At 36.8% G+C, this 18,130-nt stretch overlaps 1 protein-coding gene across 1 annotated transcript in view; it reads right to left on the minus strand.

The window, feature by feature from the left end:
- The window catches only part of supt6h (SPT6 homolog, histone chaperone and transcription elongation factor), a 71,758-nt gene that overhangs the window by 38,559 nt on the left and 15,069 nt on the right, over positions 1 to 18,130 (minus strand). The window contains exons 5-16 of the mRNA XM_073053456.1: positions 15,589 to 15,781; positions 14,602 to 14,686; positions 13,861 to 14,137; positions 12,391 to 12,492; positions 10,643 to 10,759; positions 8,708 to 8,797; positions 5,324 to 5,466; positions 4,246 to 4,400; positions 3,388 to 3,489; positions 2,082 to 2,211; positions 1,737 to 1,887; positions 523 to 677 (exon numbers count right to left, since the gene is read on the minus strand). Of these exons, the coding sequence (XP_072909557.1) occupies positions 523 to 677; positions 1,737 to 1,887; positions 2,082 to 2,211; positions 3,388 to 3,489; positions 4,246 to 4,400; positions 5,324 to 5,466; positions 8,708 to 8,797; positions 10,643 to 10,759; positions 12,391 to 12,492; positions 13,861 to 14,137; positions 14,602 to 14,686; positions 15,589 to 15,781 (1,700 nt within the window). The remainder of the gene's footprint in view (positions 1 to 522; positions 678 to 1,736; positions 1,888 to 2,081; positions 2,212 to 3,387; positions 3,490 to 4,245; positions 4,401 to 5,323; positions 5,467 to 8,707; positions 8,798 to 10,642; positions 10,760 to 12,390; positions 12,493 to 13,860; positions 14,138 to 14,601; positions 14,687 to 15,588; positions 15,782 to 18,130) is intronic.

Consider the following 18,130-nt stretch of genomic DNA (forward strand, 5'->3'; position numbering starts at 1 on the left):
TTTGAAGCGCATGTACTGTTAAATTTACCTCAGAAGCAGTGTTCATTGACATCCTTCTTCAATATTTAAAAAGAAATTTACAGTCTTCAAGTAATGTCAATAAACTGATGAACACTTCAGGTATTTACACTGTAATAGCCTGAAAATGTGACACTTTGTTGGATAATATAACTTTTTAAAAAAATGTCTTGAACTAAAATCATAACACGAGATTTTGCAGATGCAGGAAATTCAGAGCAACACACACAAAATGCTGGAGGGTCTCAACAGGTCAGGCAGCATCTGTGGAAATGAATAAACAGATGACATTTTGGGCCCTTCATCAGGACCTTGCCTGAAACCTCGATTGTTTGTTCATTTCCCTTGATGCTGCCCAACCTGCTGATTTCCTCCAGCGTTTTGTGCCTATTGCTTTTAAACTGGAATTACTGCTTACACGTTATTTGGGAGTTGCAATATGTGATCATAAAACTTACATCAATCTCACAGCTGCACCATCTTTCTCATCATATTCCAACTCACCCCTCAAGTCCTTTCATATCAATGCAGATATCCACAGTTAATAAGTTATCATCCTCTGCAAGGCACATCTTCAAGAACTGATCATCTCTTAATTCTTTGACAGGCTTATTCTTTACATATTTGAAAGAATAAGCGAAGTGAGCTTCATCAATATCCTGGAACCATAAATTTCAGTATTGTAAAACTTGTTTTTATGTGCTTTTATTAGATATATTTACATGCATTTATTAGATATATTACTGATATTTTTCAATTATTTAATCATCCCTTCATTTGCCTAGATATGTATTTAAATGCCAACCTTTAAACATCAGAATTCTGATATACTACCCTCCCTAATCTTTTCAGAAGTCAATATCAGATTCTTAAACAGATACTTCAAGTTTTTAATGTACAAGTACACATCATAGAGTATTCATAACTCCAATTTACTTTGGTCACAGAATACAACAGCACAGAAACAAGCCGGCCCATTTAGTCCATGCCAAACTATTAATCTGCCTAGTCCCATTGACCTGCACCTGGACCATAGCCTTCCATAACTCTCCCATCCATGTACCTCTCCAAATTTCTCTTAAATGTGGAATTCGATTCCATATCCTCCACTTCCACTGGCATTAAAGGAGTTGTTTAGAGTTTAAAATGATTAAGAGATTAACTGTGCACAAAAAATCTTAACAGAGTAGACAACTATCCATAGGCTTCCATAAGGAACAAAACTTTTGTAGTAGTTGAAATTTAAAACACTCAGCAGATCTGGCAGTGTCTGTGGTGGACAAAAGTTTCTGTTTCAGGGCCAAGGTCTTTACTATTTGGGGAAGAGTCTCAGATCTGACGGATCAACTATTTTTCTTTCCAAAACTATTGCTTTACCCTAATGAATGTTCTAGTATTCTGTTTTTTAAAAATCTTAGATAACTTTGCTCCTTGCAAATAAAATAAGGGATATTTTGATTAAAATACTTAAGATTACCTATTTTATTCCAGGCAACTTTGGATTAAATTTACTCTGCACTATTTTCAGAGTTGCTCAGTTTCAGTGCTGGGCTTAGTATATGGCTTGGAAGACTTGTATCCAAAGATAATTCACAGCATCACAACAAAAATGCATACCTTTGCTTCGTGAATGTAATATGATACAAGTGAAGACAAAATAAATACTTCAGTTTTGATCACCCTGATTTTTATATAAAGACTGATCAATTTTATATTACCTTTCTGCCTTTCTTTGTGGGAGTAATATTAATCTTGGCTCTCTCTTGAAAAGTTTGTCTTAGAACTTGTTTGACCAATGGTTCTCTGGCAATCTGCATGGCCACCATGTATCGAGAACCTTCTAATACAGCCTCAGGTGATGGAAATTGACTGGAAGATGCAAATATTATCAGGTAGATATCCATTAGTTTCACAAATGCAAAGTTTATTATGTTCAAAATTCTCTGAGTTAATTAATTTTTTTTCCAGATTCAGTGATAAGCACAGTATATTTCAATGCAAAAAGAGTCTATAAATTTCTAAAAACCAATTATAAACAGTAAGCAGCAAATTTAACTACGAACCTGCAGACATAGTCTTTTGCTAGTTCCAATGGTTCCGCTGGAAATTGCTCAGTCTCATGACGCTGGTAACTGTCTCTTAGATTTTCACCAAACTGCTCAGGGGTCAGACCAAATTTCTTTGCAAGCCCATCTATAAAACATATGGATGTATTAACAAGTGGTACATTTTGATTTATTGCTACATATAGTTCCAATTATATAACAGATGAATATACTTTTAAAAGCTACATTTATACAACAGTAGTAGAAAATAAGACTAAGCACAGCATTGCTGTACTCAAATGGTAATACTCTTGGTAGTGTGGAGGATCAGAGGGATCTTGGGGTCTGAGTCCATAGGACACTCAAAGCAGCTACACAGGTTGACTCTGTGGTTAGAAGGCATACGGTGTATTGGCCTTCATCAATCGTGGAATTGAATTTAGGAGCTGAGAGGTAATGTTGCAGCTACATAGGACCCTGGTCAGACCTCACTTGGAAGTACTGTGATCAGTTCTGGTCACCTCACTACAGGAAGGATGTGGAAGCCATAGAAAGGGTGTAGAAGAGATTTAGAAAGGTGTTGCCTGGATTGGGGAACATGCCTTATGAGAATAGGTTGAGTGAACCCGGCCTTTTCTCCTTGGTGCGACGGAGGATGACAGGTGACCTGATAGAGGTGTATAATATGATGCGAGGCAATGATCATGTGGATAGTCAGAGGTTTCCCCCCCAGGGCTGAAATGGTTGCCACGAGAGGACACAGGTTTAAGGTGGTGGGGAGTAGGTACAGAGGAGACGTCAGGGGTAAGTTTTTTTAATCAGAGAGTGGCAAGTGCATGGAATGGGCTGCCGGCATCAGTGTTGGAGGCGGATACAATATCTTTTAAGAGACTTTTGGATAGGTACATAGAGCTTAGAAAAAGAGGGCTATGGGTAAGCCTAGAAATTTCTACGGTAGGGACAAGTTCGGCACAACTTTGTGGGCCGAAGGACCTGTATTGTGCTGTAGGTTTTCTATGTTTCTATGTAAATTTCAGTTTTAGTTTATTGCAAGGTATCCCTTCGATTTAGTGGAAAATTTGCTCCCCACTGCCTGGTAATTTGAAGTCACTTTGGATTTAGTAACATTACTTAATCACACAGAAAACATGTCAATTTCATATTCATACAAAAAATGTAACCTATGATTGGCCCCACAGATATTCATATTTTAATCCAGATGTTTCTCACAAATGCCATTTCATGCAATTTAAAAAATTAAAATAAATAAATAAATAAAGCAATTCCAGGCAAAGATCCAGTTTAACAGGTTTCAATACCTTACCTAGACCAGCATTCTGGCAAATGGTGTACATATCTCTGCGAGAAGCCTGCTTAAGCTCTGGTCCGTGATGTTCATCATCTTCAACTTCTTCATCACGCTCTCCTGAGAAATGTACAATGAAAATATCTTTCAATTAACATTTCAATAAAACTCAACGTTACTGAAGTTATTAACTAAATTATGGGCAATATGAGAATGTTATCAGTCAGAGTCATAAGACACAGAAATGGGCCCATCGGTCAACAACGCCCAATGCCAACCTTTTGGACATCTATACTAATCCCAACTGTTTGCATTGGGACACTACCCTTCTATTGCTTGCCTACCTTCATGCTTAATTGGTTCTTAAATGCAAAATTGAATCTGATTTCGCCACTTTCTCTAGCAGCGTGTTCAACATAAATGTCTATCTAAGAAATACTCTTACCCCTTAAATCCCCGTTACAACCTTTTCTTGTCACCTTCAATATTTTTCTCCTTGTTTATGGGAGAAAGATTTGGGAGTCTACTCTATTCACACTTCTCAATCTTATATATTTCTATCAGGTTACCGCTCAATCTCTAGGGAGAAGCAAGCCCAGCATACCCGATCTACCTTCATTACAAGGGAACATAAATGAAATCTTAACAGTATTTTGCTAAAAAAAATTCCCTACAATTGTATATTTAGATAAAATGGCGCACTCCTGCTTTTATTTCTTTGTTTACATCCCAACACATTGTACAATAGAAACATATTCTGACATCACTTTGGTCTAATAGCATCAAAAGTAATATTCCTCATTACATTTAGTTTCATGTGCTGATATGGAAAAGAAAAATAAAGCGGATTTCTCTGTGAAAATGAGACATACCAACCTTCCTCCTCATCCTCTCCACCTTGTTGATTCTTTTTGTATTTCTTCTTACTTGGTTTTAAGGCATTTTGCATTTTTGGAATATCACGACCATAATACAACAAGAAGTGGTTATACACATCTCGCAGCTCATCAGTTGACTGCACATCCTTTAATCTATAAAAATTCAAAAAAGCTTATCAGAACAAATAACAATAATACAAAATTTACAGAAACAAATGCAGGAAATGCAAATATGTTTTGAAAGAGAAATAACATGCAGTTCCATAAAGATAATGGGCAGGCACAAAAAAAATGACTATCAGATCTTTATCTCAAGGAGTTGTTATACAAATGCATTGAAGTTATATTTCACTTGAATGAATGCCTTGATTACACCAAGTATAAACTACTGCCGTCTTCTGGGTGCTGTATTTCAAAGGCATTTGGTAGAAATTTCATCTAGATGCACAAAAGTAACAGGAACTCTTCAGGGGTAAATTAAAAGGAACAACTGCAGAAATCATGACTTCACTTGATGGAAGGATTTTTGTATAGGAAAGATAAATTATCTCCTCTAGCTGAGAATCCAGAAAAGAGCATTCTTTTAAAAATAGGCTCAGGCCATTCAGGGCTGAAAATGGGGAACATTTCTTTAACAAGAAGTAACAAAAAAATCTGGAAAGTATTCCCCCAACATAGTGGAGTCTAGATTAGTTGAAGCCATTAATACTTTTACACAAGGATACCAACAGATACAGAGCAAAGGCTGGTAAATGTGTTTGATTTTCTAACTGCTTTCTTTTCTGTAGCTCATCAAATAAAATAAATGCTCAGAATATATATACTATGTAGTAAATATAACAATGTCAGTAATTTACAGCATGTCAGATTGTGGATCACAGACTGTAATTTCTCATTCTCAAATACTGTTGCAAATTTCATTTTTGTTATTTGGTTCCATCAGTTTCAAAGCATTTGCTTTGCAACTGCAATAACCACATTATGCAACACTAGAAGAGCAAGCAAAGATATATTGTAAACTGCTAACGACTTTCCAGGAATGTCTAACAAACTACTTGATAACATCAGAAGGTTACCTTTCAATATCTGCAGTGTCCAGTGCCCTAACACCATCGGCCAGGGGTTTGTCTGGATCAGCAGAGATTTGTTCATACTGGTATGCTTGCATCTTCTGGAATAGTCGGGTAAGGTTTTCTTTTCGAGTCTTCAGCTGTGTCCACTGTAATGGACCATTGCAAAACGTGACTCAAGCAGAACTGCAGAATATTCATCAGTAAACAAAAAGAGATTCCAACAGACCCAATAAGTGGGAGGAGAAATATGACGTCTAACTTTTATTTCATTCAGACTTCTAAATAAATTTACAACGCACTCTATGCTTTGTGCCTTAAACACGTCTTGGTAACAACTCAATACGGAATAGAAACTTGAAATTGCAAGGGAACAAAAGCCAGCTTTTGCTGTGTGAGCAGAATTAAAACATTCATTACATTCATTTCCCTTAACACCCTATTCATAAAAATGTCATCACAGAGAAAACCATATTACTCAGTTTTGAGTAGGCTAGTGAGAAACAGAAACAGACTGCAAGTCATAGAACACAAGAACATAGAAATTTACAGCATATTACAGGCCCTTCGGCCCCACAATGTTGTGCTGACCATGGCACAGCCCTCTATTTTTCTAAGCTTCATGTATCTCTCTAAGAGGCTCTTAGAAGACCCTATTGTATCCGCCTCCACCACCACCGCTGGCAGTGCATTTCACGCACTACCACTCTGTGTGAAAATGTAGCCCTGACATCCCCTCTGTACCTATTTCCAAGCACCTTAAAACTATGTCCCCTTGTGTTAGCCATTTCGGCCCTGGGAAAAAGCCTCTGGCTATCCACACGACAATACCCCTCATCATCTCATACACCTCTATCAGGTCACCTCTCATCCCCTGTCGCTGCAAGGAGAAAAGGCCAAGTACACTCAACCTATTGTCATAAGGTACGCCCTCCAATCCAGGCAACATCCTTGTAAACCTCCTCTGCACTCTCTCCACATCCTCCTGCAGTGAAGTGACCAGAACTGAACACAGTACTTCAAAGTCCTATAAAGTTGTAACATTACCTCATGGCTCTTGAATTCAATCCATGAATTCAATGCCAACACACCATATGCCTTCTTAACAACACTGTCAAGCTGTGCAGCAACTTTGAGTGTCCTATCAACATGAACCCCAAGATCTCTCATTCTCCTCACTGCCCAGAGTCTTACCATTTATATTATATTCTGTCTTCAAATTGTAGTCACCAAAATGAACCACTTCACTCTTATCTGGGTTAAGGTCCATCTACTTCTCAGCCCAATTCTGCATCCTGTCGATGTCCTGCTGTAACCTCTGACAACCTTCCAGACTATCCACAACACCCCCAACCTTTGTGTCCAGCAAACTTACTAACCCATCCTTCTACTTCTTCATCCAGGTCATTGATAAATATCACAAAGGGGGAGGGGGGCATCCCCCAGAACAGATTCCTGCAGAACACCACTGGTCACTGACCTCCATGCAGAATATGAACCATCTACAATCACCATCTGCCTTCTGCTGGCAAGCCAATTCTGCATCCACAAAGCAAGGTCTCCTTGGAGCCCATGCCTCTTTACTTTCTGACGGAACCTTGCATGGAGAACCTACCAAAAGTCCTTCGAAATATGCAATAAAGATGATCAAAGGTTGATGTGGGTCTTATATAGACATCAAAGAATATTGAGATCAAGAGTAGATCCAGATAAAGAAAGTCAGCAAAATTAAATACTATGTGTCTACCTTCATGGAAGAGGAATCAGTGCATTTCTTCAAAATGATACTATAAATCTAACATACATAAAAAAATGAATAAAAACGAATATGGGAGAAATTAATGGAACTAAAGGCATTAAGAATTGAGACAGTGATTGAGACAGTCAAAATTCTATTGACTTGAGGACAGAGAACTATCTACAACAGCTAACGTGGCATCAACATTAAGGAAAATGCTATAATTAATTATTAATGAAGTGGCAAAGGACAAGAAAAATAACAAAAGGATCAGGCAAAATGAACCTACAAAAGGAAAATTACAATTAACAAGACTATTTTTTTTTAATGGTTACATTAAACAATAGAGATGTTTGTGAACCAGCAATGTGGTATCTCTGTAGTTTCATAAGTCTTCTAAAAGGCATATTCACATTTTTAAACAAAAGTTGAATGGACAGAATTGAGGGAAATATACCATCTGGATTAGTGACTTATTGAAGGACAGAAAACAGAGAAATAAACTAGTCAATTTCTGGCGGTTGATCACAGCAAAGATCAATACTGGGGACACAGTTCTTCATAATATACGTGAATGAGGGAATTGGATATAACATATCCAAGACACCAAGCTCGCTGGCAATGAGGACTGTGAGGAGGATACAGAGAGCTTTCAGGAGATAAATAGTTGAAAGGAATGGAAAGGTGATGTGAAAAATAATGTGAAAAATGCTAATCATTTTCATTACAAAGAAAACTAAAGTACTTTGAAGTGGTGAGAACCACAAAGGTGCTTATGCATGAAGCAACAAACATCAGTATGCATGTGCATGGAAAAAAATCCCAAGTGGCTTAACAGCATTGGTTAAAAGTTGAGGTGGTATGGTCACAATTCCAGAATTAGAGGACAACAACTCAGGACAGATAAAAGAAATTTCTTCATTCAGAGGGTAGCAAAACCTCATTTCAATTTGGAAAAAAAAAAGATATTTGCCTGACCTCGGCAAACCGATATGCCTATTAAGAGATTCATCCTGGAAACAATGGGCTGGAATTCTTGGGGAAATGCCAGCTGTTTGGATTCTCAGTGCAAGTTCCACCAAATTCAGAATTTCTGTGTACATATGAATGCTCAAACTTGCTGGTCAGTTTTCCTGACCATAATCAATTTTGGACTATTAGCTCAATAGCTTGTGTGGTCAATGAAAGCTTTGAGAGAATAATCAACATGTATTTTATGTATTAACTTCAATGTTTTAAATTTAAAATATTAGGTTTAAGTAATTTAATCACTTTAACATTTACACTTTGAGAAGCAAAATCTGGGGCATTATCTAGTTTCCAAAGTCCTTCGGTAGTTTCACTGGCTGGGCTTGTTCCACTTCCACCCCATTGTACTGCATGCAATGACATTACATTGTGCAAGGCCCTACTACTATGTGGATTGTGACAGCTGCCTTCCAACATGTTTAATTCCAGAAGAGGAAACTCTGCAACTCCATAGAACTGTATTTCCTCTGGATGCCTCTAGCTGTACCTTTGGAGCAAAGTTGGTTAGATTTAGAATGCGTGCTAGTTGTTATTACAATCAACTTTCCTTTAATGAAAAGCTATGTTCCATATATTTCATTACTTAACAAATTTTACTTCAAGCATTGACCACCAACCCCTACCTTCTCATCCCACTGCCAAACCTTCCACAGATCATTGATGTTTAGTTCTGGCTCTACATACTCCTTTCTGTAGAAGGCAATAAAAGGCACCTAGGAAACAAAATAGATTTTAGTATAATGTTTTTGGAAAGTACGAAATTATAATCAGCTACAGCATCATAGACCAAATCAAAGATGGCAATGAATAGGCACACAGGGGGGAGATTGAAAATCTGGCTGAGTATTGTCGTAACAACAACTTTTTACACAATGTCAGCAAGATCAAGGAACTAATTATTGACTTCAGGAGAAGGAAACCAGAGGTCCACAAGCCACTCCTCATCAGAGGATCAGAGGTGGACAGCGTCAGCAAATTTAAATTCCTTGCTATTATTATTTTGAGGGACCTGTCCTGGTCCTAGCAAGTAAGTGCAATTATGAAGAAAGCACGGCAGCATCTCTACTTCCTTAGGAGTTTGTAAACTTCTGCAGATGTGTGGCGGTGGATATACTGACTAGTTACATCATGGCCTGGTATGGAAACCGCAATTCCCTTGAATGGAAAATCCCACAAGTAGTGGCGGATACTGCCCAGTCCATCATGGATAATGCCCTCCCATCATTGAGCGCATACACACAAAACACTGTCATAGGAAAGCAGCATCCATTATCAAAGACCTCCACCACCTAGGCCATGCTCTCTTCTTACTGCTGCCATCAGGAAGGTGATACAGGAACCTCGGGTCCCTCACCACCAGATTCAGAAACAGTTATTACCCCTCAAACATCAGTCTTTTGAACCAAAGAGGAAAACTTCACTCAAGCAACACAGACAAAATGCTGGTGGAACACAGCAGGCCATCTATAAGAAGCACTGTCGACGTGTTGCTTGAATTTCCAGCATCTGCAGATTTCCTCGTGTTAACTTCACTCAACTTCTCTTGCCGGATCACTGAAATGACTCACTTTCAAGAACTCTTCGTTGCACGTTCTCAATAGTAAATTTGTTAACTTACTTATTATTAATATTTCTATCTTTTTGTGTTTGTATGGAATTATTGAGTATGTCCGCAAGAAAATGATTCCCTGGGTTGTATATGGTGACATATATGCACTTTAATAAATTTACTTTGAACTTTGATAACGTTAGTACCACCATAAATAAACAATATATGCAACATCTTTCCACAAACATGATTTCATTTAATATATACATTTTTATGCAAGTTCAACTAATACCAATGTTTTACTTTACTATAAACAGTAAAAGTAAATAAATTATGTTTGTAAACAACATATATACAGTTATACAATAGCTGTACAATATGAATGCACATCAGGTGTTTACAAGCATCACTAATGAACAGTTAGCACTGAACCACAGGGGAAATATCAGGACATGTGACGAAAAGCTGGAATTCAATTCAAATGGAACTGAGGTGAGAGTCATACCAAGATTTCTTGAGGAAAATAAAACGGTTTCAGATTCAAATTGTACTGCATTTCAAAACGCTCAGTGAAACATGTTGTTTGCATTAAAATCAACACACCAAAGGATGGGAGGGGGGCAGTCCACAAGTGTTGCCACACATTCCAGTGTCTAAACATAGTATGTCCACAATGTCTTGAGGAAAGACCTCAGTGATGGCATTCCAATGTTTACACCTTGCTACTGGTGCAATCAATTCTGTCAGAAAACCATAACGGAGGATGAGATCTGTCACAAGGATCACAGCGCACTTTGCCAGGATACCAGAGTTTTCATCCCAAAACCTGCTCTGTGCCCAATAATGGACAAACCCCCAGAATGAGAACTAATGTCAAAACGTGCACATTCTATTCCAAATTCCTTTTAATGACTTTGCACTTTAACTAGTTCTCTGTATTTGTAAAGTATTACAAAAAGTTCATAGTATGCAATTCACTAACACAGCAAATACTGGAAAACAGAAATACCTCAAAATGCTGGTTTCTCATAAAATTGAGTGCTTCTTTTATCTTCTGGATAGTTGCAGGACCTTTTCGGCTAAAATTGCTGATACCCTGCCCACGTTCCAGGTACTCTGAACTCTCCTATAATGGAAAACCAAATATTTTGGCAACAGGAGCTTAGTATTGATAAGATCATAAGCACATTAGATGCAGAATTAGACCATTTAGCCCATTAAGTCTACTCCAGTATTCCATTATGACACATTCATTATCCCTCTCAACCCGACTCGCCTTCCTTCTCCCTGTAACTTTTGATGCCCTTACTAATCAAGATCTACAACTTACTAATCATCCTACACTTTAAATATACCCAATGACTTGGTCTTCGCAGCCATCTCTGGCAATGAATTCCACAGATTCACCATCATCTCTGTTCTAAAGGAACATCCTATATTACTGAAGCAAAAGACAACAATATCCTTCAGTAATTTGTTTAAAAAGTTGATATAAGAACTGGATAAAACAGATGGACAAAAGCAGTACAATTTAGCTCTCAAATATCTATGTGTATTTGAGTTTTTCTGGCAGCTCAATCAATGTAAATGAGTGTTTTGTTTCCTAACTAGTTTCCCCAAGCTAGTTTCTAGTATTTTCAACTGTTGCTCTTACGCAAAATAAAAACTGCAGACTTACAAATCTATGCCAGAAAAACTATCAAGTCACACAAGATTGCCAATTTGGCCCTGTCGATAAGGCCATCCAGTCACTCACTAACTATGCTCCTTCTCCATAATTCCACAGATTCTATTCCAAACTCTTTAAAACAGAGTTTTGCTTAGTTTCTAAATTTGGCTTAAGTTGTTGATTTCCCTGCCATATTCCTGGTATTTAGAGCTTTCCTGTAATAGTAAACAAATATTTTGGAAACAGATGCTGTCAGAAACAAGCTGTGGTAGCAGTAATCTTCCATCATTCTTTCACCAGTGCATTCCAAATCACAAATTAATTTATTTGCTAAAGTTGCTTGCATCTGTTTCTTTCAATGATTATCATAAATACGCATCTCATGATTCGTGACCCTACAACCAGTGGATAAACTTCTCAACCTTATTCACATTACTGATTCTCCTCATCCATGGTACCATATGGTCTCTTTGTGGTTTCTAAAAATGGATATAATAGTCAAAATGAGGCTTCAGTATTGATTTACACAAGTTTGTCATTATCCTTTTTGAGTATGCAGTCTATTTGCAACTCTGGTAAATCCTTCATACTTTTAGCCTGAACAATATAGTACGATAATTTCAACAAATTTTGTATTGATATCTTCTAACTATGAAGGCCAAGTGTACAGAAAGTAAACTGTATTCACTGGAGAAGGTGACTAATCATTTTTTTTCTAAAATTGAATGTAGGCACTCTAAATCCAATGAGTTTCCCTTTGCAGGTGCCACTGCGAATTGTAAAAAAAAACTTATTAGAAGCAATATAAAATAATCCCCGAGGAGCACAAGTCATGGCCCTTCAGTTACTTGAGATATTTTGAGACAACAGACTTGAAAAACATTTCTTCTGTAACTTCCACCTTACTTCACCTGGGAAAAGAGCACCTTTATACTTAATGTATCAGTTGAATCCTAATGTTGATAGCATTCTCAAAAACTAAATATAAATTGTAAAGAAACCAGCTGCACAGAAACTGCCATTTAGACCCGTATTTTTAGAAACCACAAGAAAACATTTTTCAACAGAAAATAGATATGGACTCCAACCTGTAATGAAACAGTGGGTGTTGAGAAGGCATTTCTGTAAATCCACTCAGACTCCTCCTCAAGTTCTTCATCTTCACATGACTTGACTGGAATTGCACGAAGCTGTTGAAAGAATTTAATTTTGACCACTGTGGGTGTTTAGTTTTATTAACCCAAGTTAAATATTTAGTGGAATGGATTAATTATATGCAACAAAATTACTAAAACATGAACCCTGAAAAGCTACTCTCAGGATGTAGAGTCTAGAAACGTTGCATTTACTTATTGTCTCCTAATGCTCCTTGAGCCGGTGACAAGCCTTCTCTTAAAACTAGTGCAGTGATGTTATGGAAAAAAATTAAATACTGATTTTGCAAGGATTAAATAATGATATCTATAACCACGTAATGCTTCCCGAGGCACAATTCCAAGCACATTACGCAGAGTTTGCTAAAGGTAATGTAATAGCCTAGAGAATGGGATTAGTTAATAGAATTCTTAAACTTCCATTTCACCCATCTACTGATGTGGTCTTAATTGATTCTGTTATGCTTGTTATTCTATTACAGATTTACTGAGTATGCCCACAAGAAAATGAACCTCAGGTTGTACATAATGACATGTATGCACTTTGATAATTAACTTACTTTGAACTTTGATCTACTGAAGAACTTTATTACCTTGAGCAGCTGCTTCAGATGTCAGAGAAGATAATTTAAGAACCAGTTGATTATAATTGTGGTATTCCTTGGTAAACTGTCAATAGGACTATCTGGTTGCCCACTATTATATAATGTAATGTTTTGATTTATAAAACAACTAGTAAATTTGCAACTGCATAAGAAATTAAGAGTGGATCAGTGGCTCTGGTGATATGAACATTGGTATCAGAATTTTATTGGGAGTTAAGGAATAGTTATCAAATCCTCAGTTAAACTTGCTGACATACACTTAAGAGGATGTAGTGAGTTATTAAGTGAAAGTAGACAGGCAAGGAAAAATGCAAATTCTTGAAATGTCCACATAAACTATAGTTAACCAGGATTAAAATTACGTTACAAGTAATTTAGGATCAGCATAAAATAATCATAACTTTCAACTTTATACAAGGCTGCCGTGAAATAATCCAACGATCCATGCCAAATAACAAACACCCATCTATACTAATCATCTATTAATCCCTTTCTCCTTACATTCTATTAAAGCATCCAAGCTCCCACCTGCCCCCAACCTCATAATTCTGAGTGGTAACTTCTAGTCATGGAGGGTAATGAGTACACGGAATGAGCAGCGAAAATGCTGTGGTTGGGTTAGACCAGTTGTGCCACAGGGCCTGTTTCCACGCTGAATTACTCTGTGGCACTAAACACATAAACATGATCAAGACTAAAAGTTGTAGTTTCCAAAGTATTGCCTCTGCTAAACACTATAATAAAAGGCCAAACCAAAGTTAAAGCAGGTGACCCATTTCCTTGAAGACAGTGAACTAACCTGGAATCTTTCTGGCATGTCTGTGACTCTGATCTCGTTGTCCTGGTCTGTGAGATGGCTGCTCTCCAGTTCACTGGGTTCATAGATCTCAAAGATGCTACGCCGGCTTACACGCTTTTTGGCGGTTTTCTTTGGGCGAACTCTTGTTTCACCTTCTCCTAATTCCTCATCTTCAAACTCATATTCCTCCTCCAGCTCCTCATCATATTCATTATATTTTTCAAATTCATCGTAATCAAAATCTACTCCGAAGATCTCCTGAGCTTCTTGAAGAGCACTGTAATTAAGATTAAAAACTACCAATCACACATTTAGTAGTTTTTAAAATTATGTTGGATAACATACACACGGATGGTCACAAATCAGAAAATAGGTCCGAAAAATAATCATCTTTGAAGGTCATCCATACATTGCCACCACCATGAAACTCATTTACATAATTTCACAATGCAATACAAGACCATTTTGATTGTCACATCATCTCACTTAGGTATGTAGAAAATGTAAAAATATGCATTTACCATTTTCTCTTAAGCAAAGATTTGAACACTACATAGAACAGCATCGTGGAAAGGGTTTAATGGTAGCAACTTTTCTTTGTCACATATGCTGGTCTTTAAACTTGTATAGCAAAAGAACTATTAACGTTTTTTCAGAAGTGCTTTCCTAGAGGGTCTTGATTATACCAGCATAATGCCAGGTAGCTAAGAGATAATTTTCTGTAATAGAATGCTAACTTACGCATCTGTGTACCCCGAAAATTTTCTCTTCCACTTTGGTTTCTTGAGTGGTTGCCCATCATCATCAACAATGAAGTCATCGATATCTACATATAATTGATTATATTTAATAAAAATGATTATATTTGCATAATCAACTTAAAAGTAAACCAAAATACTGTTCTTTAATTTTTGTAAATCAGTCATGAAGCCATTCAGCATTGAAACAGGCCTTCAAAGTTAAGAGTCCACACTAACCATCAAACATCCATTTAACAAATTTAGACCATATGACCATTAGATATAGGAGCAAAATTGACCATTCGGTCCATTGAGACAAATGTAAAACCTGCTGCAGCAAAATATGAAATCTGACCAACAGGAACTGATTGAAGTGACTAAGGAAATAAAACACAAGTCACAATCAGCTCCCCTTCAGTAAATGGCTCAACCACCAACGATCTTGCGCTCCCCCAGTACCTGCAACAAATGCTGTAAACTAGAATGCATCAGTAACTAATAGCATACTAGTTCTCTTCTATAACTGGGGAGGTCCAGCATATATTAATATGTTCCCAAATTCCTCATGTCTTATTGGAAAGATTCATTTGGTATTGGAGGGGGTGACAATTTATATTTTATGTTCAATTAACTGGAATAGGTTTGAACTCAGAAATAAAAATACTTACAACTAAACCATACTTCATACTTAAATTCTACAAACTTGTGTTTCCTAACTGGAACAGTCATGTTAAATGTTTTCTAAATTCCATTTTAATATAAATTCTATCTTTGTAATAAATGAGGTACGATTCTAAAAGTGATGTTATTTGCTTAACAGGAATAACTTACTGCCACTTGGAACAAAGCAACTGCACGGGTTAATAGAACAGCATGTTGATTAGCACTGATTACAAACAAAAGTATCACCTCATGGTGATACAATGATCTTGCTCCCTCAAATCAAGAGGCTTCTATTCTTGGGATTGTGGTGATAACTCAAACATACCTGATTCTTCCTCTTCTTCCTCCTCCTCTTCTTCAGGGGCTACTACCGGTGCTTCCGCCTGCTCTCCTTCTTCCCCTTCAAACTCCGGGAAAAGTTCATCAGCAATAGCCTCCTTTTCATGTCCTTTCTTGGTGGTTTCTTCTTCCTCTTCATCTTCATCATCAGATACTTTTTTCACACGTCGGAATTTTTGCTATTAAGAGTTATTCATCAAGATTAAAAACTATAAACTAATTAATTATCTACAATACTTTAAATCAGAGGGCTGCATTGAAGATGTAGTCATAGCAGCTGGATGAATGTATTGATATCCCCACTAAACACAAGCTATAAGAAATTAAAAAGATCATATTTTATATATTTTATGGCTAATTTAATGCCTAATTTTGGCACAAATGCTATCTAACATATGAACAATGCTTAAAGATCAACAACTGTCAAGGAAATAACTTCTAGCTGTATTTTCTATTGTAAAATCATACTAAATCCATTCAGTAAATTAAATTCTTCAAGTAGAAAATTAACAGCAACCTGAATGGATTTTGTACATATCTCACACTGTTGGACAAAGACAATTAGATAGAGGAGTTAAAAAACATAAGGCTGTTGATAAATATGTAAATAGATTCATAATTATTAGCTCTCAATTTAAAATGAGGGAAAATGTATCTAAAACTTGCCTAGGATTCCTCTAAACTTTCATTACTACAAGCTTAAAATTTTCTTTCTGTGAGTATGGGTTTAATTTGGTGCTTTTTAAAAAAAAACCTTGGTCAGGTTGTAGTTGAATCTTTAATTTAACTCATTTATCACACAGAAGCTATGGAAAAGTTCAAATGAGGATTACAAGAAATGATTCCCATAGTGAAAACTCTAGAAGCTTAGAATGGTGAGCCCATTCACCTTGCTATTCCTTAGCTTCAGGAAAACAAAACATTTTCCAAAAAAGGTCACTATGGGCTTAAATTGCATTTCTTTCAAAAATTCTTTCTATTTAATAAAATTGAGGAAAATCTAAAATCAAAAGTTAGGTTCACTGTTAATGAGTTTCTCTTTGCCTGTAAAACATTTAAGATATTAAAACAATTTTCAACCTTGTGGAATGACTGCTAATTTGTCCAAAAGAAATCCTGACTATTTCAGACCCAAGTTGATGGATTCATAGAATGAAATGCCACTCAAGTTGGCCAAATGGGTCATTGTGAATACCCTATGTAATGCGCTGGCTAAGATTTTTAATGTCACTGCTGTAAGGTATTTCAATTAGTAGCTTTCTGTAAAAGCAGTGTGCCCAGCTGGTAGAATGTTTTGGGCTCAGCTAAAGATCAACTTTAGAATTCAGCCAATCAGGATTGTGGAATTGAGAGAAGGTTCAAGAGAGCTGGGCAGAGATGAGAAGATTGAGGGAGATGGTCTCAGGATTTGATTCGATAGGATTACGCAAATTACAAGGAGCGCTTGCGTAATGAAAGAGTCCCAGTTGGGAACTTCTACCGGTGACTGGTGATGAGAATTTAGTGCTTTGACTAACAGTCACACCCAGCTTTTGGACAATACAAGCTCCAATGTATGTGCACAGACTGGTTTAATTGTAATAGGCCCTTTTTCTTTCCCCCCCCCCCTTTTCTCTTTTCTTTCTATTAATAACTGCTTGATAAAGCTAAAATTAGTAAATAAATTTTCTTTATAATTGTATGCAGTGTACAATCTGTTATTTCTTGCCAACTGATAGTTGTGTATGGGCAGTACTTACACAGCATCTGCTCAAATCAGGGTCATGTTAATCAAAACATCACAACTTTTCTGTTTGGTTGATCTCAAGTCATACCGACCCTAGACACATGTTGTTTATGAAAGGTGCCCTTCTCGTCACTAAGTCTCGTGGCTGTTAGCAGAGCCAGCTAATGAGCCAAGTTCGCATACAAGCTCAGTAAGTGGGTTACACCTAGATCTTTTACAGAACTATACAATTATTCCTTCTTGTTTGTTCTTTCTCTAAAGCCCCATTATCTCAATTCCCGTCAAATCATCATTGAAATCTGTTGAGCATGCTTCCACAACCCCACCAGATAGTGTTTTTCAAATCTCAAAAATGTGCTCTAGGAGCTCTGCTTCTATATCTGATTTTCAGCCAATCACAACTTTGTCCTTTGGATAATAACCATTCTCCATCAGGAAAAGGTTCTCCATATTTATCCCATAAAAACCATCAACTATTTTGAATATTTCAATAAAATCTCCTCTAAACATTCCCTGCTGTAAACAACCTCAGATGCTTTAGTTTCTTGATAATAGGAATGGAGTTCTTGCACCTGTAACTCTTCTGTACCTTAAGAAATTAACATTTTCCTAAAATATGTCATCCAGAATTGAACGCATACTGGAAATAAATTTAGACAAGTTTTATATGCATCACTTTTGTAGGATATTTATCTAATAAAGCCATAAAGCCAATGATCCCATAGACATTTTTATCTTCTCAACTTAGCTTGTCATCATGAAGGATTTGTGGACCATTTCTACAAGTCATTCCAATATACAG

The sequence above is a fragment of the Hemitrygon akajei genome, chromosome 8 (assembly GCF_048418815.1).
Source record: "Hemitrygon akajei chromosome 8, sHemAka1.3, whole genome shotgun sequence".
NCBI classification, from domain to species: domain Eukaryota; kingdom Metazoa; phylum Chordata; class Chondrichthyes; order Myliobatiformes; family Dasyatidae; genus Hemitrygon; species Hemitrygon akajei.